This window comes from Dermacentor silvarum, chromosome 5 (assembly GCF_013339745.2).
Source record: "Dermacentor silvarum isolate Dsil-2018 chromosome 5, BIME_Dsil_1.4, whole genome shotgun sequence".
In the NCBI taxonomy this organism is placed as follows: Eukaryota; Metazoa; Arthropoda; class Arachnida; order Ixodida; family Ixodidae; genus Dermacentor; species Dermacentor silvarum.
In genome coordinates, this window is record NC_051158.1 from 66,624,496 (window position 1) to 66,651,496 (window position 27,001).

Sequence of the window (27,001 nt, forward strand, 5' to 3'; positions counted from 1 at the left end):
TTTTGCGTCATTAGAAAATAAAATTTATTATACACTTGTCAGAGAGTGAAATTAAAAGATAAAAGGGACACAGTGATCACGACAATCTACACGAGTTATTAAATAAAATGATGTTAGCACTAACAAAAACAATGCATGTCACAGGGTAGTCAGTCCATTTGTTGTGCCACTGACAGTAGTAAAAAGCATGCCGTGGCAATTAGAGAATACTAGGTACAATATCTCTTTTTACACTTCTCAGCACGTTGTGCTTCACGAGGACACCAAGCTTTGCACCAGCACATGCGTGTGCCAGTTTCTTGAATGACGTGGCATCATCTGCAATAAGAATGAGCTGTAGTAAGTAAAATAGGCAAGAAGAAAAAGGCAGGCGAAGTAAGTTCACCCTTTTCAGCATAAAGTAAAACCTTGTTAATTCAGACTTCATGGAACTGAAAAAAAAAAAAAAATGTCGAATTATCGAGGGTATCAGGAGAAAAATAAACAAATGCTTACTATGTCAACATGCTTCTATTTACTGACTTAATCAGCAAATCCTGCTTATATCTTGTGCAAAAGCCAATTCACGTCATCCTGACAATGGTTGGCACTCGCAGCTGCGAAGACCTCTCAACTTCCTTCACAGAAGGGCCAAAGTGCAAAATCTGCATCTTCATTCGAAACATGTTTTTATACTACTGTGTGTACAGGCGAGGCCACTGCTATTGGGAACACGTCGCGCACTTGTGACCCTCCGCGATCGCTGCGCTCCGACAGTTGTCAGAATTATTTGGTGTGTGACCAAATTCATCCGAATTGACGAGAGCTCGAGGACATTAAACAATACATACACCTGCCGGGACCAGAGAATGAGTCCAAATTACCCGATTTTCTGAATTAACAAGGTTTTAGAGCAAATACACAAACAAATGTTTATTGTCTATGAAAATGCGCAAAATTCACAGAGAATAAGCATAACCAACAATAATAAAAAAATGTCTCGTGCAAACTTTTTCCACAATTGCAGGGGGGAGGCAACACCAGGCAGAACACTGGAAGTGAGCTTCACGATAGGCCACCTATTAATGAAACATGTGCACGTTCCAGTCCCCTAGGAACATGTACAGACAGCTCTCGTCGTATGTGAACCACAGGTGCACATTCAATTTGCATTACATTACATGTGTGATGCCACTGCAGCCAGAGGTTCTGCATAGTGGTTAATTGTTTACCGCCCAGTTAATTGTTAATCAGTAAAAAAGAAATCACATTCTCACGGAACCGAGTACTGAACTTGACAATTTTCAATAATTTTTTTCTGTGCTAAAGTGGCCAAAAGGGGAGAGAATACTTCGAAATTTGTAATGTCTCACATACTACACGTACTGGTGCTCTGGATTCGGTGCAAATAAAAAAAAAAAAAGAAAGGGGGGGGGAATGGTTGGGCTTTATTTCCTCCACCAGTAATGAACACTTTCCCAACGAATAAACAAAAAATAGAGATTTCAAAGAGTGAGTAGGTTTTGCTCAGTGTCCCGTATACATATTAAACAAACACAGTACTCGGGAGAGGCTCTACAGTGGAGGGAGCCAGCCTGATTTTGGCCACCTGGAGTTCTTTAGTGTGCACCCACAGCCCATGCTTAAGATGCCCAAGTGCCCAAATTAACTCGATCTGAAGCCACAAAACTCCTTTCCACCGCCTTGAGGTACCCAGAACACAACACAAGCTTTTGGGGTGCAGGAAACCTGCAATTATACCCACTTTGGAATATTATTAGACAGCCTTTAGAGTAACTTATCAGTAGTTTACGCAGATGCGTACAAAACAGCTACAGCCTCACTACAAGCATGCCCTAAGAAACGCTTTTAGCAGAGCATTCCATACTGCTGATACAGTCAATGCCGAGTTCTGTGGCGTCATCTGGTAGAACAAAAACAAAGCACTTTCACTGCAATAACAGCATCTATGGTAAGGTCAGGCAGCCTGAATACTTATAGCCGATCTGAACACTAATAAAAACAAAACATCGTTAATACTGTGTTCTCAGGGGGAGATGAGGCTAGGCTAAAGTAGTTCTTACCACTTATGTTTGTCGCTGTCGTGGTGATGAGCAAGTAGCGAAGTTTAATTCAGGTCAAGTCGGGTGAAAAGCATAAGCCCCGTCATGTTGTCTCACTAGCCACACAAAGCTTCCAATGCTGAATTCGAAAGTTAGCATGAGTAACGTAACCTGAAAAACCTCTTTAGTGCATTCTGCACACGCGCAGTTTGGACCTGGTATTTTATAGTGCATGTTTGTGCACACGTTTCTAGGACTCTCAATTAGAGAGCTTTAGTTTGTCCATAAACTTCCAGCCTTTTACGGATCACGGAGTTTCCGTAATCGTGGACAGCAGTAACAAAGCTGGTAGCAATGTTTTGCGACACTGTGTCCAACTACAACACGTTTGAAACAATTTTTTTTTTTGCCGCTGGAACGTTCTCGTTAGGCTTTGTAAAATAACTGCATGTTAAGTTAATTACGTCACTACAAATGCTTTCCATCAGCATTTAGGGAAGACATGGTAGGTCACTGCCGTGCATTACCTCTACGTGCTCTCTGGTTAAACTATTAGTCACCAGATGTCCTCGTAGTATTGCTGCTGGGGTACACCTCTCTGGTAACCAGGCACAAACCCTAATATGTTTACGGACAGACTAAAGCTCTCTATTTGCTACATCATCGCAATTTGTGCCACTGAACAAGAGGCATGCGCAACCCACCACTCGGGGGACTCGGAGGCCAGGATACATGGAGGAGCTGGATAGAGACGCTGCCGAAGTTCAGCAGGCAGCAGTTCATCGGCCAGGGCCCACAGCTTATAGGGGTCCGCAGTGCCCAGGTATCTGCAAAAATGACAGAAATCAAAGACCGTGAGAAGAGGTGATGTGGATGAAAAAAGGTCTGCAGCCTTTTCACATTATACTGAAGAAAAAGCAGCAGCAGCCCAACATAGATGAGCATAAACAAAGGGATTGGCACAAACTGGTGCAAACTTTAAATTGCGTTAATTCTCTTAGAAGCCGTCAGTCTGTGACTATCCCTTCGTTTGTCCTCAGTCTACAGGGTGCTGCTTCTTTCCATCAATGTAATGAACTGACTAGGCCAGCAAGAAGTCTCGTTAAAGGGGCCATGACAGGGTCGTAGAACTATTCTCAGTTTCATCATTGCAATTGGAAGGGGAAGGGTCAATATGGTTATACAAACACAAAAAATTACGCAGATCCAATACACATGTTCGAATACATGTGAAGCGTTCAACTAAATGCTATACAACCAACGGCGATGCGTGCAGTTTTGTTTACTCTAATCCTATGCAACGTGAAATCACATGCTACGTTTATGTTTATCCACCACAAAGGTCACAACTTTAATCTCAGGCAATATTTATGTTTACGCACTACACCACTCCCAATTAAGGTACGTCGAAATGCGAACACCAAATGAGGTGGACGCAGAGCGTCAGATGTCTACGTAGCGATGTCACCAGGAAAAAGGCAACGTACGATGCTTGTCGAGAGAAGAATGGTGATGAAAGTTGTGTGCACATACAAGTGCGACACATCTCTAGCTACATTTAATGTACCTCTTGTGTCACAGTGGTACATACCACATTTGCACATGAAAAATGAGAACACGAATGTAATGCGAGGTGGCACTTTCGGCCTCTCAGAAAAAGAAAAAAAATATTGTTATGTGGAAGCACACTGGGGAAACTATTTACAGAGTGTATTTACAACGGTAGCAAGCCCTGGCCAACGTGGAAGCCAGCCAACATCAAGCAAGGCACGTCGTCATCATCAGATCAGGCAGTGGCCGCTTATGGGTACGTCCCACTAAATCCAAGGATCGACATCATGGGTAAACATTATCAACGTGGGTCGACATCATCAACATGGTGAAGTATGCGGCACGCACAATTGTGCACACCAAGGTAGGCAAAAAAAAGCAAAAGAACTGGTGAAAATAATATTTGAAACGTGCTACATACATCTTGAAACACTTTTAGTTTAACTTGCGGTGCAAATTTTAATATGTTCAAAGTGTTTTATAGCAAAAAATATATATATATCTGCTGGATGTTTGCGCCCGGTGTCAACATGTTGTCGTGTAGTGGGTTCACTTTGTTTTTCCCAATTAGGCAAACTTCTTCAAGCAATAGGTTCTTTCCGAGTGTGATAGACATGACATAGTTGATATTCTTACATCTGACGTTTATGTTGAAAGTTAACGCATTGAATCCACATATTCCGTTAACTCGACAAAAAATTGAAAATGCTAAATCCGTTCAGCAGCCGTACGGTTGTGATTCTGAAGGTGTGGAAACGTTGGCGAAAATAAATTTTCAGTGGACAGAAGTGGCGCCTGAAGGCTATAATCGAGCTACAGCAGGATCGAAGAAGGTTTCCAACCTGTGGATGTACCAGACCACGTCCTCTTCCTCAATCCTGTCGTGACCTGCACGCTGGGCCATGGCTTCCAAGGACTGTCCCATATTCTCCAGAAAGTGGCCCTGCCTGCAAGAAACGTGTGAAACGGCAGTGGCAGGCACATAAGCCAGCTGACTTCGGTGCACTACGTCAATAAAAAAGCAGTGTCATGGGATGCAGAGTTGGCACATGCCAAGTAAAGGATAAGCCTGCAATGTTCCTTGCAATGTTGAAAGTGATAGTGAAGAAACAGCAAACGACTCGTAGGAGTCAATGTATGATGATGGACACATAAAGCATGTCCACTTGTTCCAACGACTGTCAAAGCGGTGAGGTGGGCAAGTTGGATGCCACAGCTGGCATTAACATTTGCAGTGCGAAATTGGAGGCACACACGCAAAGAAAGAAACGAAATAGACGGGACGAGCGCTCGACCAGTCCATTTTGCTTCATTCTTTAGCGTGTCTCCAATTTTGCGCTGCAAATATGAGCGCGAGCTCCAGCGACGACCGTGTCAAAAGGGGTGGGAGGTTCTCAGTCATCTGGCTTGCAGTTCCAATACTACTGCACCATTTGCATTTCGTGTGCTTAGACCATTAAGCTAAAATTGAAGGCAATGATGCCTCTATTCAATCATGGCAGCACGCCAGTGGTAGCGATAGAGTTTACAAAGATTAAATCAAACCGTGGGGCTTAAAGTCCCAAAGCAACTCATGGACCATGAGATACGCCATAATAGAGGGCTCTGGAATAATTTCAACCACCTGGGGTTCTTTAATGTCTGCCTAAATCTAAGTACACAAGCAATTTTTGCATTCTGCCTCTATTGGAATGCAGTCACGGTGGCCAGAAATAAATCCCACGACATTCTCAGTAGCCGACCATTGCAGCCACTGCGGCGGGTAACAAAACAACACGGTTCAGTGCGTCCACAGTATTCTTGCAGAAAGGAGCCGTCGGCTTCCCAAGCGGTTAGGTGTACGTCTGAATGTGTACAGCTGCTCTGAAGAACACTATCCTCATTCTCTTTAGTGCACATCCAAACCTTAACCAACTTGACAATGAGGCAAGTTATTCGCATTAATTATCATTAGCCCATTTATGTCTAGCACTGACAATGAACGCCTCTCCCAGTGACCTCCAGTTATCTCTGTACTATGTTAGCCAATTTTCCAATTCCATCCTACGTTCTAACAACTATCTGCCAGCCTCAACATTGCTTTCTGTCCCTTGGCACTCATTCTATTGCTCTAACGAACCTCCGGTTACACGGCTATTAGCATCACCCCCCCCCCCCCCCATTCTTACCGATTCTGCTGCTTTCACTTGGTCTCAGCTAGAACATCCAAAGTATGCCCTCTAATTAACACTGCTATCTTCCCATCTCTTAATGTCACACCTACTGTCACGCCTATAATTTTATATTTTAATGCTTGTTATGAGCTGCATATCTTCCTCTCAGTTTACTCTATTCTTCAATCCGCCAGGTTTCAACTTAGCACTGGAAAAATGAACCTTGTACCAGTGCTGCGTGGGAACAAAAACATCAATAACTGCTCAATGCCGTAGAGCAGTGCTGACATAACAATTTCCATTTCTGAATTTTTTTTTTTTGCACTAAGACAATGTCCTGGACCTTAAATCCTGGAAAAAAATACTGGAAAGCCTCAGTGCACCCAAAGTAATTTACTACAGTTAAACCCTGATTTTACAAACCCGATAAGGAATGATCGATACATATACCCAATGGTTACACATTATACCCAATAAAATACACAAGGGGAACTTGAATTTCTTCGTAAAATCGAGAAATTCATAAAATCTGGGTTGGAGTGTTATACCTTTTCTATGAACCAGTTTTGGTTTCGTTTACCAGGAGCCAAATTTGTTGTGATGCAGATGGTGGTGACGTGGGAGCAAGAATTGGGCAAAAATTTGCGAAATTTTGACATTTGCTCTGGCTTGCTTAGTCGTCTGCTATGCTGTTACTCATTGCACGGTCCGATGTAGCAGCACCGCAGATGACCGAGCGATCTGGAGCGAGTGCCAAAATGTCGCAATGTCCTCCTCCCGCGTCAGCACCGTCTGCGTCATGACAAATTTGGCTCTTGGTAAACGAAACTGAAACTGGTTTGTTGAAAACCTATTATAGTGCATTGCTTAGGGCACTATAAAACGTACCAATATGTGTTTTTTTAGGGGGGGGGGGGGTGGAGGGGGGTTCAGGGATAGGGACTTTCATTGAAGAACAAAGAGAAAAAAAAATGTTGAAAATGTCATGTATGTACTCCTTCAAAGTTTAATGCTTTTCCATACTGCAGTGTCGCACGACCATGCTTAATGATATCGGAACTTAAAGGGACACTAAGGCAAAATAATAAATCAACTTGGACTGATAAAGTATGCTTCGAAAACTCTGCTGTCATTAATTTCACTGCAATAGGTCAATTATTACAAGAGAAAATGAAGCTGAAAGTTAATTTTTTAAAAATTTCGAAACCCCGACGTCAGCCCTTTAGTGTGATGTCACTTCTAAAGTAATGTTTCGTATTTGGGCCACGTTGGCTCAGTAAAAGTTTGCGAAACTTGCCACATTCAGTGTTGGGCTCCTTTAGGACACAATGTAGTCAATCTTTACCGCTAAAGAATTAACTGGGACCTAGAAGACGCTGTCAAAATCCATGACGTCACGGTGAGCTGGTGCGGGAACTTCAAGGTGGCGTCGCCACCCGTCTCTGTATTTTTCGTTTCTTTCTAGCTTACCAAGCAGCTTCTCGCGGTAAGAGTGGTGTTTTCGGTATTGTGGAAGGGTAATCTTTTTTCCTTTTAGTGTCCCTTTAATACCACTGGCACAAGGAAGGCCCTAAAAGTGGGGAGCAGCCGACACCCCTACCATTAGCCCCTCCCCCAATGACCCACTCCTACAACCATGGAGTTCCAAGAAATAGGGTACCCGCCTCTGCACCCAATGAAAAAACGGAGAACCATGCTCTGCCTACCCAACACAAAAATCATTGTGCTACCCCTGTACTTGCACCATAGCGTGTTCCCACAACTCCATTCAGTGGTCAAATGCGTACTCTCACTCGCAATGTTAGCAGTTACGAGTGCGCAAGAAAAGCTCAGTTCTAAAGTTGTCGAAAATAATTTGTCATAAAATATGCCTATTAATGTTCTAAGTGGCATTTCTCGAGTTTTTGCCCACTAAATAACTATTTCTGGCGATATCACAACTGGCAAACAAACTTACTGCATTCTCTGCGGCTATCATAGCGACGTTTAACATATCAAAATGCAAGTTTAACAGCAACTTTAGATAAGATGGCAAAAACGCCACCCCCGTGTAGCATAAGTATCAATTTTAATGAAGGCACACAAAGGCACATAGTAATTCTAATTTTGTCACATAAGTTACTACCTGGATTCACGGGGCACAGTACATCAATAGTTGTTTAAAATCTTTAGTGCGACTTCAAAGAGAGCATAGCAAGTTATAAGCTGCGACCAATCTACAGGCCACATTTGTCAATTGCGGGCTCTGGCACTACGCAGCTACGAGACTACCGTTTCGGTCAGTAACATAAAAACCGCCTCCTACAAGTTAGCGTGTTTTCTTTTCCTATAGGTAATACAGGGCATGGCTTAAATGGTAATATTAGCATGCCCAAACGATTATGGTGATAGATCCAACCGAATTTAATGGCAATAAAATTTGGAACATGATACTCCTACAGAATAAAACAGTGCAAAACTTCAAGCTAGCTTTAGTTAACAAGTTATGCTTTGCGATTGAGAAACCTGCAAATTTATGATGCATGATGATGATATGGTTCGAACACATGTTGAATTTATTTTGTTTTTGACAGCTGGGTTTTGTGCATACTATGTATTTTGTATTGGACCGATAACTAGCCACATGAGGTTGTTGGACCAAATAATTATTAGTATAATTTCTGAGTTGTTGAAAATAAAGTTCCATTGATCGATTGATTGAGTGATTGGTCAGGATGGGCTTTAAGGTCAGTAATCTCATGTACATGTCATGTAATGTACACTTGCAACAAGCAATTCTCGAAAAGAGTTTTTCTCGTACTATCGCAGACTGGAACAAGCTCTCAACTGAAGTTGTATCAGCAACCACTACAAACACATTCTCAACTAGAGTTGAATCACTTTTTACCGAAATTGGCGTAAGAATAAAGTGTTTGCTTTTAAGGCTTGTGTACATTTTCTACATTGTCAAGTGCAGATCATATCTCGTCCTTGTGCCTGCTTTGCTATACTGTACAAGTGAAGTTTGTTATTGGCATTTACACATACCATTGTTAGTTTTTTTACTTGTTCCATTCCTTGTCTAATCAAGGCGTGCATGGATTTATTTTATTCTCGTTCCGTCCCTGCAGTAACTTCCTTGTGAATGGTGGTTTAAGAATAATTCACAGTTTTACAAATCATTGACTATTGTTCCTTATAGAGGGGTTGTTTATGTGTTTAGCATTGTACTGATATTCCGTTCTCTTCTTCCCTGATGGATACCAACTGCCTTGGCCTCCACAGATGCGGCTGGCAAATTATACTGTAAATAAAAATTAATCCAAAGAAGTAAGAAAAGAGCCGAAATCTAGAGATACTTGCCACTGGTAGATGGTGTCCCACGCTTTCTTTGTCACTCGGACGCCTGGAAGGTATGCCTGCATCCTTCTTCGGGCATCTTTTTGGCAGTGGTCCAGGCTGCAAGGAATCGTGCCCATCACGCTTAGTGCCGCAGAAGCAAAAACTTTCCAGCGCTAACCTTTACACTGAAAGTGCGCCAATATTAAAGAGCATTCAGATTTCGCTACCGTGCCTGCAGTGGGCGAGTGTACATTACAGTCAAACCTCGATATAACGAATCATTGGATGTGACGAAGTAAATGTAAAAATTTCTCGCCAATATTAGCGTGTAGTGAATATATGCTTGTAACGAATATCAAATATAACGAATGCATTTTCGTGTCAGATACGACTTCGTTATAACGAGGTCCAACTGTAGTCTATATGCAGTGACAACCCCGTATCATCATGGCGTAGATTTTTTCCACAAACTGATTACTTGTCAAAAACATCCCTGCATAATTTGCAGCCAAGCGCAAGAACGCTCTGGAATAACTTTGGGAGGGAAACTGGAGTTCATTAAAGTGCGCCTAATTCTAAGTACACTAGCGTTTTGGCATTTTGCTCTCGTCGAAATGTGGCCACTGTGGCCGGCATTGGACCTGCGGCCTCGAGGTCAGCAGCGCAACGCCTTAGCCACTGGTCTACCTGCAGTGGCAGGTGGATATGGTGTGATCAAAGGTGGCAACCTTGGTGGGCCAACCCTGAAACGAGTACACAACATGTGCCCTCGCAAGGGTTTCAACGTGCTTTGTGATGAGGGCCAATCCTGGAGGCAGTGCTGTGTTACAGTACTCTAGCACGTCTTAGCCATTAATCGATACAGCTAACCAATGAGTGTCCTTAGCAGCATATCTCAGCAGGTCTGGAAGCTATCACTTGACCTTGATAATCACCCTGGGGCTGCAGATTTATTTTGACCACTTAAGGCTCTAGAACACGCATCCAAAGCACGGTGCACAAGTATTTTTGCATTCTGCCCCCCCCCCCCCCCCCCCCCTCCTTCGGAATGTGACTGGGAATCAAACCCTCAATTTCGTAGTTGAGTGTCCACCTCGACTGCTGGAGGATGTGGGTTCAAAACTAAACTGCTGCGGGCTTACCCAAATAGGCATGGGCATCCCCCGGCTTGACATTCATGCTTTGTTTAGGGGTGAACAGTCTTGGGAAAGGAGCCCGCGCCATGCAAATCCGTCAAATACTTCGTACTGCTTTTATCTGTGTTGCGTTGTTCTTGCGGCGAACTACCTTCTGCAATTTCTTGAAGTTTCCGTGCGGAAGCAGTGACATTAAATGCCTGCAAGTAATTAACTATAAGGAATACTCGTGAGCACGCCCTCTTAAACAGTCGAACTGTCTTTAGAGGATCACACTCCAAATATAGGCTAAGCAAGGACTCACCCCTTCGTATTTTCACCTGGTTCCTGATCTTGGCTGGACTGTCCGCTAAGCTTAAACGTGTCCTCTTCCCAAGGAAGAGGTGACAGATCGCCGCCACTGCTTACGTCGGAAGAATCGTCATCCTCCGTTTGATGAGCGTCGGTTGACCACTCGTTATCCGACATCCAGTGCAGGGACTTGATGTCGGTGTCGTCAGCTTCTTCTAGTTCAGCCACCCTAGTACGTCCAGGCAGCGCGCCAAACGTCACCTCGTACCAATGAAAACCTAACTTTCCAACATGGCTTTCTTCTGGCAAGGTAGAGAGAGGGACAGGAGACAGGTGCAGGGAAGCGTCCACCTTGTCTCTTGAGCTTGGCGACATGGTGCGATGGAAGGATTCCTTGTCCTCAATAACAAAGACTGGCTCGCGAGGTGACTTCCGTTTTGGATAGTGGCGAGGTCTGGCCCGCAACTTCTCCCTGTCCATCTTGTGGCGGAGCGGTTGAGGAGGCTGGCTTGAGGTTCCAGCTATGCCTTCGGGAACGGGTCTGCCTACCTGAGGATTTGTTCCACCGTCTGCTTGGTGTCTGGACCTGAGACTGCGACTGAGAGAGCCACCCGACGTGTGCTGTTCATTTGAGGCGTGGCCGCTTGTCTGCACATCCCGGCGAACTTGATTAGAGGCAGCACCCCCAAGAGACTGCTCTTTCTGTGAACTTGACCGCGTCACGATCGTTTTGGCTCTGCTTGAGCTTGGGAGGGCCTCAGCGTTGGAAGCCTCTGATGAAGGCCGCTTTTTTTTAGATTCCCTTCCTTCTGTCGGCGGCTCAGCTGAAACACTCTCTCCCTCTTTGGAGGGCTCATGATGAGGAAGTGCTTGCGCAGTTCTTTTCCTGTCGCTGCTTCTCTCACAAACCGGACTGCTTGTCTTCGCATCGCCTAGTCTTGTTTGAGGTGTAGCCTTCCGACTGTCCGTTAGTGCATTGTCTGATGCATGCCGAACTTGATTAGAGGCAGCACCCCCAAGAGATTGCTCTTCCTGTGAACTCGATCGCGTGGCGATGGTTTCAGCTCTGCTCGAGCTTGGGACTGAATCAGCGTTAGCAGCCTTTGACGAAGGCCGCTTTTCTTTAGATTTCCTTCTCTCTGTTGGCGGCAGAGCTGAACTCTCTCCCTCTTTGGAGGGCTCCTGATGAGGAAGTGCTTGCGCAGTTCTTTTCCTGTCGCTGCGTCTCTCACGAACAGGACTGCTTGTCTCTGCATCACCTAGGCTTGCCTGAAGTGTAGACTTCCGACTGTCCGTTTGTGCATTGGCCGATACGTGCTGGTGTTTCAATGTGCGAGCATTTGTCTGGACATCCTGCCTGCCTTCCTTCAATGCACTGCTCCCTAGAGCCTCCTTTTCGGATGACGGCCTTTTCCTGGTGCCGAGTCGACTCGAACTCTGGACTGCCTCGGAACCAGAAGTAGGTGGTGAATGCTTCTTCCGAGTCTTTCTTTTTGCTGAGGGGTGCGCCGAGCTGGTTTTCTCTGTCTCATTGCTTTGGCTGGGATGAAATTTTGCCGGTGGAGTGATTCTTTTATCTGTGCTTTTATTGATCAGACTGCTTTCTGGTACTTGCACTTTCTTCCCCCGCTGATTAGACCGGAGGGTCTTGGTAACCACACCATCTCGCTGATCAGAGGCACGACCATCTGTGCGGTTATTCTGGCGAATTCCCTCAGAAATCGTGCTTGTCGTTGCCTTTTCCCTCCGTGACTTTGACCTGGTGACACGCTGTCCACTTGTCTCTGGCACCGTTACAGAAATGACATCAGCGGAAGGATTCTTCGCTTTAGACATGTCTCCGTGAAGTGAGGATTGCACAGAACTTGTTTCTGTCAGGTTTCCTGCGATTCAAACATCTTTTTGTACAGTTGTAAAATATGCCCGTAACTGGTCGTAAATATTGCCCGAGCTTAATATTTTTTTAAATTTGGGGGATAAGAACCTGCCCTTCAAAGGGGAAAGCCAGGGAGAAATCGGGGGTTTCGTTAATTGTCTGGCAGAATAAAGTTCAGAATTTTTCTGGTAACATTTACAAACAATTTACACAAGCAATGTTCTCCACTTGGACACAAACATTCTATTAAACAAGCGAAGTCACTCTCAGGAACATGCAATGGCAGAGCAAGCTGCTTGCAAATCATGCGACGAACTTGTGTATACAAATCCACATCAGGTATTATCAATAAAAAGCCACATTAAAAACAACAAACAGTGACAGGTTTGGCAATTCCTTCTTTTTTTCATTCTCTGCACTCTTTTTAACAAAGGAAAAAAAAAAAAAGTAGACAAGGTAGTGCACATAGTCATACTTTGCAGGAGGTGTAATGTTTTTCCTTATCTTACGAAGTCCTTGTTGACGTAGGTTATCCCATGTATTGGGGGCATTTCCGTGCCCATCCCAGACCAGTCAGGCCTTTCGTCCTGTTTTACCGATTCCCAATTAATATATGCTGTTGCAACAAAACTAATGGAATACCAACCAGACAAACCAGCCACCCTCATTTGAGCGTAACACAGTTTGGTAAACATCTTCTAAACCCCACAGTTGTCGTATGCAATGCAGAGCAACATTTGCACTGCGTTAATTTGCTTCCTTGCACATTACCACCGTTAACATGTATGCGACATACGCAAACAGGGATGCAATGTGCCATTTTCATATTCATGTAAATGTGGCTCCAGAAAAAGCAACAAGCTTTAGTTCCCTCAAGGCTGGCACCAGCTAATATATTATATTAACAGATTAATAAGACGATATATCTTGACCCCGTGCTCACAAAAGGTGGGCAGCATTCATGATATTAGTTGTACGTGTAACACCTCTATTATTATTATTATCCTTCACGAAAGGGCAAACTTCGGGGTGAAACTGGGTTTAACCCGATGTTCATAAATTTTGTTCAGGGTGCAAAAATTAAATACCGGATTTTACCCGTGAACGAAGGACTCTAACCATATATGATAGGCGACAATTTCCGCTTATGAAATCGCAACCATGTGATTATTTAATGAGTAATACGGGTGTCACACGCGCACTTTAGATCGCGATTGAGTTCAATCGGGATCGAATTTCTTTGTCGCGATAGGCCCCTTTGCGCAAGCTCTGAGAGCCAGCCAATCGCCGTCAAGAATTTCGATCCGGCTCGATCGCGATCGAAAGCAGCCGTGTGACAGCGGTATTATGCATCAACAAAGTTTTTATAACTTATTTGCAAGATACAAAGGTACGGCCAGGAATGTGAAAGGGGAGGGACTCTCCCGTTTAAAGCTTCGCGTGGCTGCTAAAGCTGAAAAGTTGAATGCATACCGACTTCAAATGCACATCGAAAATGACGCTAACGCAATGAGTGCCAGTTGGGCCCGAACAACCTCCCACTACACCAGCACTGTCAGTACCGGTTGACGCTACAAACCGACCTCACACATCGTTCACAGCTCGGCGCATCGCTGAGAACACGTCAAACAAGCCAAGGATGGGCGTACATTTCGTCCAAAAGTTGATCTCATAACGGCTAGACGCGCACGAAGGTCAATATCCACTTTTGCATTGCAACAACTCACCTTACATAGACGGATAATTCCGGACCCAGTACAGATGCAGAACACATTCAGTTTGAGACGGCATTAGCTCGCAAAACGCTGAAAACTTGCGGCGAAATGGTTTTTGTTGCCGGCGGCGTCTCGGACTTTCAGTTCGCATACGGCGCCACCTAACAAAACAAACAAAAACGCTTGTTTTGATCCATTGTTGCCGTTGGCATATTGTCCAATCGCTAAGAATGACGACAACAAAATATATTTGCAATAACAATTACATACAACTAAGCGAAGAAGTTTTTGCTTTATTAAAATTGCTATGCCCTTAACTTGCCAAATCATATCTGCGTATTTTTGTTTGCTATACAAGCAGAGAAAAAATCTGCGGTTTCGATTCCGTTTCCCGGTGGTTCCCGTGGTTCCGAACAGCTGTCAGGAGCGGCGTTGTTTCGCACGTTCCGAGAGGGCTGTGCGAGGGTTCGCATGTGAAAGCTGCCGTATCTTCGCCGGTGCACCGTTATCGTGTGGCCTCCTATTTGCTATGTGAGGACGTCGAAACCGCGTCAGCATGGCTACATTAAGCGGCGAAATGAGCAACTCCTCCAGCGTAAGTCACAGCGGAAACGTCGCCGGTTTCGACTTCCCACCAACTACTGTCGTGTTCCGAGATACCATACACGTTTTACGCGCCCACCATCGGCAGAGGAGGCTATAATAGCGAGATATAATAAAGTTTCAGTCACGGGAGTTTGACGGGCGCGCGCACAAATGAATGAGGGGCATGGTCTGCTTCCTCGCGTCGGAGGCGCTAATTCCTGTGTACGCACATAGAGCGCACAATGGGATCACAGATCGGAGGTCGCGGCTGAGTCACAGCTGCTGACGATCGTGTCGCCGGCTTTTGCCTACGTTGTAACTTTCTTTGCCGCAGGGTGGAACAGGCGTCACGCCGCAGCAATGATGGGGTTGTAAATCACTTTCTAATGAGGACCTCGGCCGAGTAATATATCGAGGTCGCTGCGCTGCGCGTCAACTGGCCGTAGGCAATCTGCTACTCTTTGGCGATCTCGGCGTGCAAATATTGTGTGTACAGAACGGTGAATCGACAGGGAAAGCTGCCCTGTTTGATCAAACCGGTCGAACTCGAGTGAACGACCTCCAATTGTTGCGGGCGTCGCGTCAATTCGCAGGCCCTGATGGAAGGCACGGAAGACGCGGCCTCCATAGACTTCGGCGACGTCGAAGCCGGCGTCGTGAGGAAGCCCATCAGGTCAGTCGCTCACATCTGACGGCGCGTAACCAAAATGCCGCGATGCGCTGTCGGTCACTGTTTCGTGCGGGGCATATGCTAGCTGCATGAATACGGCTGTATAATATGATCGAGGTGGGCTAGCTAAATCGATCTTAATTGACTGCTCGTTGCTTATGTCGCACCGTCAGCACAAATCAGTGTCAGCGGTGTCAGAAAGTTGTTGATCGAAGAAAACGGACGACAAAAAAGATAGGCTAGCTCTTGAGCGTGAATGATTGATCAAAGCCTTAATTGGTGTGTGTGTGTGTGTGTGTGTGTGTGTGTGGACAGCGCAGCTAGAGATTATCGATAAACACCGACTGTCTGTATGATTGTGGTTTACAGTGGAACCCGGATATATCGAATCCACATATAACGAATTATCGTGTACATGGAACAGCTGTAAAATCATCTTGAAAATTATGTGTAAAATATTCATTTTATATAACAAATTACCTATATATCGAACTTTTTTGTGATCCTCTTCAGACTCGATGCATCGGGGTATGAGTGTATATATATATATATATATATATATATATATATATATATATATATAAGAAAAACCGAAATTGATAAAAACACGTGCACTTTACATCGCCTAAGCTTAATGGGAGCTGGAATGGGAATATAAATAAGACCAAAAGGCGGCAAAAGAGCTAGAACCACCGGCTTGTACCTTGCATCCCAGCTTTTATATCTTACTATTTAGTGCACATGGTCAGTTTACTGTGAATATTTGTTACAACCACTGCGGTGAGCCCTAATTTAAAAGTATTTATGTTGCTTACCTCAATAATGCAGTTCTAATTCTTATCCTTAGTGTTGCATTTCAGTGAGGGTGAAAAGAACTACTATAGATATGTCAGTGCACGTCAGGCTTTTCGTCTGTTAGCTTGGCTTTGTGGTGCAGCCACTGAAGTTCCCAGGGTGGACCATCACCGCAGTGATGCGCCATGTGAATAGGTGCACTACATTTGCTTGCACTTCGCTATTCACATTGCTAGTATAGCGTGGCGATGTTTGCAGGATGTTCATTCCACGCAGTTGTTGGGTTTGGCCAAATCCAGTATATGGCTTTCTTTGCAATTGCAGGAAAAGCAGTGCATGCACGCAGGAGATCTATGTGTCTCATTCTTTACAGGCACTGGACCAGTGTAGGCTCGTTTGTAAAAATGCAGCGCAGAACTATTGACCCCATGCGGGTCATCTACCCAGCGTCAAACTGCTGTAATAAGTAGCGATTTCTTAGAACCAAGTAAGCATACCGCGTCTTATTTGCCAGCAATACTGTTAAGTGGACGGTTGCAGCTGAAAGTGGTTTGCGTGCACTTGTGCTGAGCAGGCATCGGATGGCGGCGTTCTTCCACCTGGCCTTCCGGACGACGGCGCTGCTGACGTACCTGTTGTGCCGCTTCTTCACGGACAGTTTTGTGTCGAGCTTTGTGTCCATCTTGCTGTTACTCTGCATGGACTTCTGGACCGTCAAGAACGTCACAGGCCGCCTCCTGGTCGGCCTCCGCTGGTGGAACTACATCGACGATGCCGGGAAGAGCCACTGGGTCTTTGAGAGTCGCAAGGTGGGCTGTGGCACTGTCTGGCACTTTAGTCTCGCGTTACTGGCTGGTTGTGGCTGCATTTACATTTTCTTGCACTAAAATCCAGATGCACTTGCAGTCACGCCGGTACCTATACTGCTGTGCTAGGAATTATGCCCCGAAGTTGATAGGTGGCTGCATTGCTTATCAGACAGGCACTTCCATGTATCTGTAGGCAAGGGTAGCGTAAAGTATGATCCACTGTGAAAGGAACGCGTGATCAAAATACCAACAACTGGCCATCTGAAAGATCTTATATCAATTTATGTCCACCTCATGCATCGGCCACCAATTGTCCTAAAGATACGAAAATTCCTTGAAGTCATATGAGATTGAATATCCAGTTATTGTTGCCTTTAAATGTGGACGGTACTGTACATTTGATGGCCATGAGAAGTACAACAGGACAAGCTCTCAGTTTGTTGTTTGTTTGGCGAAGAAAGCGTGTGACATATAAAGGCAGGGATGCATGTTCATGGCAATGAAAGGTGAATCGGAGCAGGATATATGCCACAGGTTATAGGTATCCGGGGCTGGTCACAGACATGTAACTTGATCGTTATGAAGTGTTATTCACTCGCTTAATCATTCTATTCCCTCCTGGTGTTTTATCTTGTAACATACTAAGCCCTTTACAAGGCTCTAGTTAGGACAAGGCCCTATAGTTAGCATCATTGTGGCTTTAATTCGTTCAGAATTTCTTTCTTTTCTGAGCAAAAGCCTATATGTGCAACAGTTACAGTTGTATGAAAAGTGTGGACTGATTTCACTTTGTATTGTAAATGCATGATTTAAAATATGCCCAGCCATTACAAAAAGAAAAAAAAATATGTGGTTTTGCATTTCACCTCCATCGAAATGTGGCTGCCGTGCCAGGGTTCGAATCCGCAACCTCGAGCTTAGCAGTGCAATACCACGGCATGTGTTGATTGGTTGAGTCAGCTTACAGGATGACTGTTAAAGGGCATCGTGTTGGATGTCATATCGCACAGAAGGTTGTTGAAGGTGGCCAATGAAATTTGCTTGCAGATTTAATGTCAACTCTTCATCTAGTCCTCCGCCACCGTTGAATGCATTGTGCTTCCCTTGACAATGAAATTGTAGATGAAATAAGGGGGAACAAATAATATCGCACAGGGTATAAGGTGTGTGTTTAGTTATTACCTACTAGGGTACAGCGTTTTCAAATTTTATTTTTTCAAAATCTGCCCTACTTTTTTTGTGTGTTTTATTTCCATATGAAAAAAGAAATACAGTGAGTCTATTGTTACAGGTTAACTTTCGCTGACTTTTTATGGTGGATAATTTTTCTTGCGGAGCTCACCAGTTTTCTTTGTTGAATATCTCATTTACTAATTTTGGTGATGCTGAGACATCTTGTATAACTGTAGATCCTCCTCTTCAATGGTGTGTGGGCATCCAATACACGCAATAACGAAGTTTTTCTATTTTTCAGTCTAAACCAAAAATGTCAAACCCCATCTGCCGTAGTGGTGTAATGGCTCTTGTGTTGCGCTGCTAAGCCCAAGGTCGCGGGTTCAAATCCCAGCTGCTGCGACCGCATTTCGATGAGGATGAAATGCAAAAATGCCCTTGTATCGTGCTTTGGGTGCACGTTAAAGAACTCGAGGTGGTCAAAATTAACCCGGAAAATTAATCCCCCCCCACTATGGCATGCCTCATAATGTTATTGTGATATTGGCCCATAAAACCCCAGAATTTAATTTTTAATTTTTTTTTAAATGTCGAACCCTGGTTATTAGATTTATGTGATCTTTCTTGTACGATATTGTACTTTTTTGTTTTAATTCCTTATGTCTGGTTTTTAGAAGTTGTACAACATTCTCTTGTACAGTTGAACCTCTATATAACGAACACGGGTATAACAAATTATTGCATATAGCGAAGTAAATCTAAATTTCGCAAATCTTTTTAGGCAATACCATTGTGTCTGCTTATAATGAATATCAGATATACCAAAGGTATTTTCGTGTTATATGTAGCTTCATTACACCAAGGTTCCACTGTATCTACACTCCACCCTTCTTTTGAGCTACGTATGGGTGACAGGGCTTATGTCAGACAGAATAACCTCTGCCTTTATAACCTTACCAACCAGGACCTCTGTGTCTAAAATGATGTTAAATAACTGAAGATGCGCATCAGTACAAAAGAGAACTCGAGATTCCCATTTTAAGCCAGTACCGTGTTCCTGCACTGAAACAAGCAAACAGTGCATGATGTTCTGATTTGCACGTTTGGCAGAATCATTGTTTGAAGTGTTCCCTTTCATATTGGTGCACTGCTCACATAGAACAGGTACTAACTGGTTTAGCAACAAAGCTGGGATAGTTGGTGATTTTAACTGCTCGGTGCGGTTAACCAGCACTCAACAGACGGGACATTGGAAGAAAAGCAATGGGCGAACGCTGGACTCCAACAGGTCTTGACTGTGGAACAGTGCCAGAGATATCAGGGGCGTGTAAATACGCCATGTTCTCTGCGATGCATTTTCATACCTGTATTTCCTGAAACTGTTTCACAGTGAAGATAAATTGCAGTCTAGCATTAAACTTGTCCTTTTGTTCGCTCTATTTCATCTGTTTAAGGCAGGTTCCATATTTTGTAATGTTTCATTTAAATTTCCGTTGTTCTTTTTTCATGTCATGCTGAGTGACCAATTCCAGTGATATGATGGCAGTGTGGCAGCATCCAAGCGATAGTGAAGGGTAAAAAGAATGTAAAACAGAATGCATTGTTAGCAAATGCAAGCCCTGGGGGAGCGGGGGGGGGGGGGGGTGGTATTGTGCTAGTGTCCACCGAGGTGGACATATTAATTTCGTCTGCTGCTGAAGTGCTGATTGGCTGGAGTGCCCGTCTCCTTCTGACGGGTGCCCCAGCCCAGCCAATCAGAACTTCAGCAGCAGACGAAATGGACATGTCCACTAGGTGGACACTTGCAGAATACCCCCCCTGGTCAACTATGTCGCAGATATGTTGCAACTGTGTTGCAGTTGGACAAAAGAGTGGACGCCAGTAGAAGGGCTATCAAGATGTGGATGTTGAAGAATCGGACAGAGTAATGGAATTAGGAAATGTGGAAAATTTGGGCAGAATGTTATGGAATTAGGAAAATTGGGAAGAAGAGAACAGAACTGGAAAGTTTTGGTAAATTTGGGAGAATATGATGAAATTGGGGAAATCTTTTGGGGGATAAGAGGATAGAATTGAAAAACTGCGAGGAAGGGGATGGGATTGGGAAGTTTGGTGTTTCAGGGAGAATGTCACAAAATTAGGGAGTTTGGTGCTACTGAGTAGTATTTGGTAAATTCGAGGAGGATGTAATGGGTAGAGTCAGTGTTGGCTTACAAATGGGACACAGTCGGCACGTTTGACGTTGCAGAGCAAAGCCTTTAATATACTTTCCCTGGAGTATTGACTGAGATGGGTTTACATTACACAGAGGACAGATGGGTATTGAGGGCGCACGCTCTTGATAGTAATAGTGCGGAGCCCCACACAACGTCCTCTTCCCACACGAGAAGCGTTCGATCGTTGGTTAAGGTATTTACATGGGGGGATCGCGTATACAGATCACACATCACTCTTAGTGATGATAGTGCAAGAGCCTCATAAAACAGTTAGTGCAGGGTAACAGCAATTAATATCAGTTTTTGTGCTTTGCAGTCGGGAGAGCAGACGACAGACAGCTCGGAGGCAGGCCTCTTCTGGATGGGGCTTATTGGGGCACCTGCCCTCTGGACCCTCTTTTTCTTTGTGTCCCTGTTCAGCTGGAACTTCCAGTGGCTGGTTGGTCCCATTTTCCCATGCATATTCTCACACGTGCTAGCTTGTGTGACTCTCGTTGGAGGTTTAGAGTTGCCACCTAGGCTTGTTGGTGTGCCATTAGACCCGTATCTGCCAGGAACATTACAGATGAGGATGTAGAACTAAATGAGACACCATGCCGAATTTTTATATATATATATATATATATATATATATTGTGAGACAGAGGTACGGGGATCGCTACCCTGCACCTCCACCACTTGTGAGACAATGGTTAGGTCGCAAGTCTCTTCTTTATTGTCCCAAGCCAAAGCCCCAGAATGATGGTCTCCAGTCGTGATGATGAGTATGTACAGATGAGAAGATGAAGCGTAAATATAATGCTCACAATATATATATATATATATATATATATATATATATATATATATTGTCGCTGTACAACACCAAGAGAGGACAGGGAGACGTTCTGTCTCCCTGTCCGAGACAGACGTGTCTCTGTTCTGTTCAAGCAAAACAGAACAGAGACATCTCTTCTTCGTCGTCAGCCAAAATCCCAGTGACCCACTAGACAGAGTCCGTTAATGCTCGCATCATCGTTGTCATCTGCCTAGAGAACACGCGTCATTTGTCCCTCCCTAGAAGAGCATCGTCTGGATGCTCTACCAGAAATGCCACTTTATATATATATATATCAGATGTGTGGCTGAAAATTTTGCCAGTGTTTGAGGTGGGATAGAAAGCAGCATTAGAATATATTTCAAGTTTTTGCTGGTGGGGCCAGTATGTTGTCCTGCAGCATGTTCCTTTCACTGTTTTTGACAATGAGAATGTATGCAAAGCAGTTACTGGGATGGGCAGGTGTTATCGAAGTACTTTGTATGGGAAATAAATGTTGTTCCTCTGCCAATATTTGTCAAAGTTTAGGCTTCGAGTCCACATTTTTGGATGCAACAAAACTCGCGGAAAAATTTTGCAGATTTTACATTTGTTCTGCTGCCATCTGGTTTACTTGATGCTGAGGATGCAAGAAGTGTTTGTCGTTTTATCTTCAAATTTGCCTTCATTATAATGCCTTTGAGTGCGCTTCTCGCTAGCAGTGACCTTTTGGGATGGTCCCCGGCATGCAACGGTGAAACCACCACCCAATCCTGCGTCTTTTCAACCCAAGTAGCCTGACTGAATTTCACATAGATGCTGGCGGTGTCGACACACAGACTTTTTTCTTTCAATTGCATTTATTTGAAGAAAAAGACAACAGGCAAAAAATAATATGCGTGTGTAGATTGCAGATTTAAAAAAGACACCTATGCATGCATATTATTTTTTGCGTCTCGTTTGTTTCTTCAAATAAATGCAGTTCAGAGTCAGCGCTCTGTGTGTTCACTTCATTCTTGTCTGTTTCTGTTGCGCTGTTGTTAAGAATGAATCAACACCAACTCAGCCGCTACCTCTTCTCCCACCAATGCCAAAAGTACCTTTTGTGCCATTCCACCACAATAGCAACGCTTCGTATAGTAATGTAAGATCTTTGCTTGGAAGTTTTCACAAAGGATCATGGCACCATGGTGGTGCTGCCACTTGTTTGTGCAGATGGTGACCATGATAGCCCTGGCCCTGAACGGGGCCAACCTGTACGGCTACATTCGCTGTCGGCTGGGTCGGAAGGGCTCCATGAGGGCAGCCGCATCCAACTTCTTTGGACAGCAACTCCTCCGCGGGGTGAGTGTACTGCCTTTGGAGTTGCATTTCGCAGGAACGGTGGGTTGCTGCTCAAGCAGGCACTCTCGTTAGACCAAGAAGCTGCAGGGATTTCAGGGAGCCGAAGGAAAGGGCAGGCAGTCTTTTTAAAAAAGCCAAGATGGTAGGCTCCTTGCTGAGTGTATGGAAATGTTACTTTGGCTCGTACCTTCACGAGAGCTTTGTCTGGCGACTGGTGAGCCTTTGGAGGGTCTTTTCATCAGGCAAGAGAGATTGCAAATGCGTTAGCGACGCATCTGGTCACTTGAGGATGGGCGAGAATAAGTGTGCTGGAAGGGCTTATCTTACATTACCTCTGATAAAGAGTCCACTAAATTTTGGCTTTTAAATCAGCCGGGGGCGTCTTTTTATTCGCATGTCCAAACCACAAATGTTTTTCTTTTCTTTTTCTCTTTCCAAAATAAATTGGTTGCTAGTGAGTGCCAGTGCAGTTGTCCGTCTTGTCAGTCTCTTTTCTAGCGCTCTTCAAGTTTCATAAGTAGAGACTACCCAGGTTTATTGCTATGAACTGTTCCACAGTGTGGGGATGCGCGACTCTCACGCGTCCCCTGATGTTTTCCCCGCATAGCTCGCGTCTCCCGTAATCCGGCTTCTCCGCGTGGCTGTGCGCTGGCGGTGGTCGTAGTGGTTGCGGCGCATTGCGAGAGATGGCGCGAGTGTCGCGATGCTAACGCCACCCAACGGCGGGGTGACTTGGGAGAAAAAGGTCGAAGGGGCTTGCTCTTTGGCTTGGTTATCGGCGACCAACACGCACGAAGGCTTCGCGCGTGTGCCGGCCCGTTTCGCGGGATCGTCTCGCGAGGCTAAGAGCAGGACACCGGTATGGACGAACACGGATCGTTCGAACGCGCCACCGTACACGTGAACTACTAGGCGATGGTGTCACAGCATGGGGCGAACATATTCGCTCGCTATCGGGTCGCGGTGAGTCGGACTTCCTTGATTTGTCGCGCGCCCATGTGAATGTTCTATTGGTAGTAATTCGGCTAGCATGTAAAAGTGTATGAAAGGTGCAATAAATGCCCTTTTGATTGTTTGCACTACTGTATTGTCGTTCCTTCGTCACAAGAGCACGTGTGAGACCCCACAACAGATGCGACACAAATAAATCATTCGCACTGTGCAGACGTTGTAATCACTTCAGCTTCCATGCCCGTCTAACAGAGAACAAATGCTTTCAACCAGTCACTGCTTCCTTGTGTCATCAGGGTATGGAACAACCTTCCCAATTTGCTCGCCCAAACAAACACTGCAAAAATTTTGTCAGCTTATAAAGTCTTATTTCCCCTGTGCAGCAACAGCAAACAACATGACGCTCCTGTTTCATTTTATACATTGGCTATTTCTAACTTTATTGCAAATCGTGCTCTGCTTCTGTGCTAGTGTCCTTGTACTTCTGCTTTTTTTTCCTTCTTATACCTGTTTGATTGTCATTGGGCTGATTACTTTTGTTTATCGTTGTTCTGTTTATTTCATAGACTGTACAGTCGGTGTCAAAAGTTTATGGGGAGCAGGGTTCTCAAGAAAGCTGAATTCTCAGCTTTCTCAGAAAGCCAGTAAAACGGTACAGTGCTATTGGTTTGGTTGCACGTAGTAGTGTAGGCTGCAAGCCTACTTTTTATGCCATGTGAACAGACTACAGAAATATTCAGCTTTTTCACATATCCCACACCCCTAATCTTCCAACGCTGATACAGTCGAACTTGGATATATCGAATCTGAAGGGGATCCTCCAAAAAGTTTGGTTTGTATATAGATAATTAGATATATAAAATGAAAATTTTATACAGACATTTTCAAGGGGATTTTACAGCTGCTTCGTGTACACAATAATTCATTATATGTGGGGACGACACATCCAGGTTCGATTGTAGACTATTTTTGCCGTTTTTGAACACTATGTGCATCATTTATTGCGTGATGGTCTAACATTTTTCCTGTTGCTACTATTTGTCCATTTGTTTCTCACTGTGGAGGCTACCTTTAGCCAATGCCTCATAGGGGGAAATTTTAAACACACAAATATAATGCTGCTGGACCAGGGCTTCTGCAGCCATAGACTTTTCTACAAACATTTCTAGCCTACCGGGCTCAGCCTGGTTAACCTCCCTGCCTTTCCCTTATGACTTTTCTCTCTCTCTCTTTCTAGAGGGAACTCTAGCATTGCAATCATTTAGCTACACCGTGGCTATGATGGGTAGTAGTACATGGATTTGTACATGGGTAATACATACATGCTTGCGGTTCCCGTAGACACTACCTACGAGTCATGCAAGGTGGTCTCTCAGCATTCTTGTTATTGAGTTGTCTGAATTCATTTCTTCACTTTCTTCGTCATCCCGTCTCTTGCGTGTTTCGTAGGAATGAATTCGTACCAGCTCACCCAGCTGTTAACTCTTACTAGGCAGGTTTGTTCATGATGTTCACGAGGTGTTTCAGGGCCCCTTTCACAGACCACATTTGCCTTTCTTTCGTTTAGATGTTCAACAAAGCGGCGGCGCCCCCCGCAAGAGAAAGTGGAACGACCCAGCTTCAGCCGTGACGAGGTGCCCGGCCACTCGCTCCTGTCCAGTGTACATAGACTGCCTCCCCTTCCATAAAGCCATTGTGACACACCCCAGTGTGGGCCTCACTTTCTATTTATAGTCTACGAACCTGAGCTTGGGCATTCTTGGTCTGTCACTTTCAGGCATACTACTTTCGCTATTGTGTGATGCCCTGCACGCCTCTAGAGTGATGGCCGTCCAATCAGTGGCCAAGCCAGTCAGTGGTCACTAAAAGCGAAATCTTTGGAAGTGATGCATTGAGATTACGGCTCTTGCTATAGCGTGCCGCAATTAAACGCAGGCCGCAATTCAGGCAGCCAAAGCGCATAACTTGCCTTATTGTGTCTTGTGGCAATGACACCAGGTGGCAGCTGCATTGTGTCCCACTGACTTCACGTGAAGGTGTCGTCTGCCGCACGTTTTTGCTCCAAGCAGATTCAGTGTCTCAAAAAGAATTTTTTTGCACAGTGGTACTGTTTATTGCTTTTACTTAAAGGAACACTAAAGGAAAGTATTAAGTTGAACCAGATTGAGATATTAGGCTTCTATAATAAAGAAATTGTCATTAGGAGAACAGAGCCTTTGTAAGCAAGAAAATTTCAAAAATGGAAAATTGGAGAGGCAGCACCTGTTGTGGACTATGGTAACTCTTATGTGACGTCAGCACTGGCTGATCCTCTGAGAGTGGCACAGAGGGAGGTCACACGGAGATTGCGTCAACTGGTTCATCTTGGTGCAGGCAGTTCAAACTGAGGACCAGGAGCAGGACCTTCGGCGGCAATTTTCTACACAACAAAGTGTTCTATTAGCACAAACAAAGTAACTATAAGTCTCCTAGACTAATCTCAATCTAGCATGACTTAATACTTTCCTTTAGTGTCTCTAATGTTCCTGCCAGCTTCACATGCGCTAGTTCATTTGCACTATGCACAGGCATTGGAGTCCACATGCTGATGCGGTATCCAAGCAAATTTTCATCTATGGCAAACCTTGAAGTACGCAGCTTCGCAGCAGACAACCTGCTGTAGCTAACGCTGGTACCTTTCTGCATGCCCGCATAGTGTGCACGTGCTGTTTCAAAGCAGCACCGTAACAAGAGCACTCTTAACATGCAAGCTCTTCCTGTTTTCAGTACAAGTCGCACTTTGGACATGTTGGAGCTCTAGTCTATTTCTGTATTCATTGATTATGCTTCAAGGACACGCTAAAACTGTCAAATGTTTGCCATTAGCGGACCACACATTAGCTGTCTGGTGCAGTGCAGATTAGCTACTAGTACAGGAAAAACTGCCTTGTGAACCAAGTGGCACTTGGCAAGCGATCGCACTAGTGGCATAAATATACTTTGGGTCTGCACAAACGGGCTACATAGTCGAATTGGCATGTGGTGGACAGAAAGACAAACGGCAAAGACACACATGGCAAAAAGATGTGCTTTTGAGAGGCAAGTAAGCACAACTGTCACACGATGCCCACTGTACACACTGTTGACTGGAGTGGAAGATACAGCTGGCATCAGCCAATCAGACGATCATGGAAGTACAGTACAAGTGTCTGTACGCTGTGTGCCCACCCCTGCCCCCCTTGTGGCAGAGCACCGATCGTCTGCTCCTTCTCAGCCACAGTTGTGAGAGGGAACATAAACATCTTTATTTAACGCCTAGTCCCAGTGCTCTGTGGGTTTCTAAAGACTAGGATGAGGGCAGGACAGGCAGTGAGCCAGTTCCTGTGAGGCAGGTCCCTGTTGAGAATACCTTGCCACCTTCATCTTGCATCCCACAGTCTTGACGAGCATAGCCTCAAGTATCGGAACGTGGCTTGTAGCTACTACTACACTGCATGTTGTTGATAATCGTTGTACAACATATAGGTTTTCTACACTGAACGGCCATCTTTACTGCACTCGGCACTATCTGTGCCTCAAAACCCTTTTCCCTCTCCTC

General features: G+C 44.7%; 2 protein-coding genes across 4 annotated transcripts; one reads left to right on the forward strand and one right to left on the reverse strand.

Annotated features, from left to right (window-relative positions):
- On the reverse strand, positions 1-14,260 carry LOC119453436 (serine/arginine repetitive matrix protein 2-like). 2 transcript variants are annotated; one of them, XM_049668154.1, is made up of 6 exons: positions 14,098-14,260; positions 10,508-12,377; positions 9,085-9,184; positions 4,436-4,536; positions 2,750-2,869; positions 1-318 (listed from the first exon to the last, which is right to left on the reverse strand). In XM_049668154.1, the coding sequence occupies exons 2-6, from the start codon at positions 12,328-12,330 to the stop codon at positions 315-317; spliced, it is 2,148 nt and encodes a 715-aa protein (XP_049524111.1). In that variant the 5' UTR covers positions 12,331-12,377; positions 14,098-14,260; the 3' UTR covers positions 1-314. The 2 variants fall into 2 exon arrangements, with proteins under 2 accessions (XP_049524111.1, XP_049524110.1); XM_049668153.1 differs by having other exon boundaries at positions 2,747-2,869.
- A 247-nt stretch (positions 14,261-14,507) lies between these two features.
- Positions 14,508-25,127, forward strand: LOC119453439 (Golgi apparatus membrane protein TVP23 homolog B). 2 transcript variants are annotated; one of them, XM_037715469.2, is made up of 6 exons: positions 14,508-14,680; positions 15,264-15,343; positions 16,710-16,944; positions 20,650-20,772; positions 22,345-22,473; positions 24,992-25,127. In XM_037715469.2, exons 1-6 carry the CDS (start codon positions 14,642-14,644, stop codon positions 25,052-25,054), a joined length of 669 nt encoding a protein of 222 aa, XP_037571397.1. In that variant the 5' UTR covers positions 14,508-14,641; the 3' UTR covers positions 25,055-25,127. The 2 variants fall into 2 exon arrangements, with proteins under 2 accessions (XP_037571397.1, XP_049524112.1); XM_049668155.1 differs by lacking the exon at positions 14,508-14,680 and adding an exon at positions 14,755-15,112.
- The last annotated feature ends 1,874 nt before the right edge of the window (positions 25,128-27,001 follow it).

Bases quoted from the DNA above. Each gene is read 5' to 3' on its own strand.
- LOC119453436 (XM_049668154.1), bottom strand. From the start codon at position 12,330: ATGTCTAAAGCGAAGAATCCTTCCGCTGATGTCATTTCTGTAACGGTG. The intron at 9,185-10,507 runs GTGAGTCCTTGC...GATTCCTTGCAG, and splicing joins CCAGGTGAAAATACGAAGGG to CCTGGACCACTGCCAAAAAG. The intron at 2,870-4,435 runs GTTGGAAACCTT...TCATTTTTGCAG, and splicing joins GTGGTCTGGTACATCCACAG to ATACCTGGGCACTGCGGACC.
- LOC119453439 (XM_037715469.2), top strand. From the start codon at position 14,642: ATGGCTACATTAAGCGGCGAAATGAGCAACTCCTCCAGC. The intron at 14,681-15,263 runs GTAAGTCACAGC...GTCAATTCGCAG, and splicing joins AAATGAGCAACTCCTCCAGC to GCCCTGATGGAAGGCACGGA. The intron at 20,773-22,344 runs GTTGGTCCCATT...TTGTTTGTGCAG, and splicing joins GCTGGAACTTCCAGTGGCTG to ATGGTGACCATGATAGCCCT.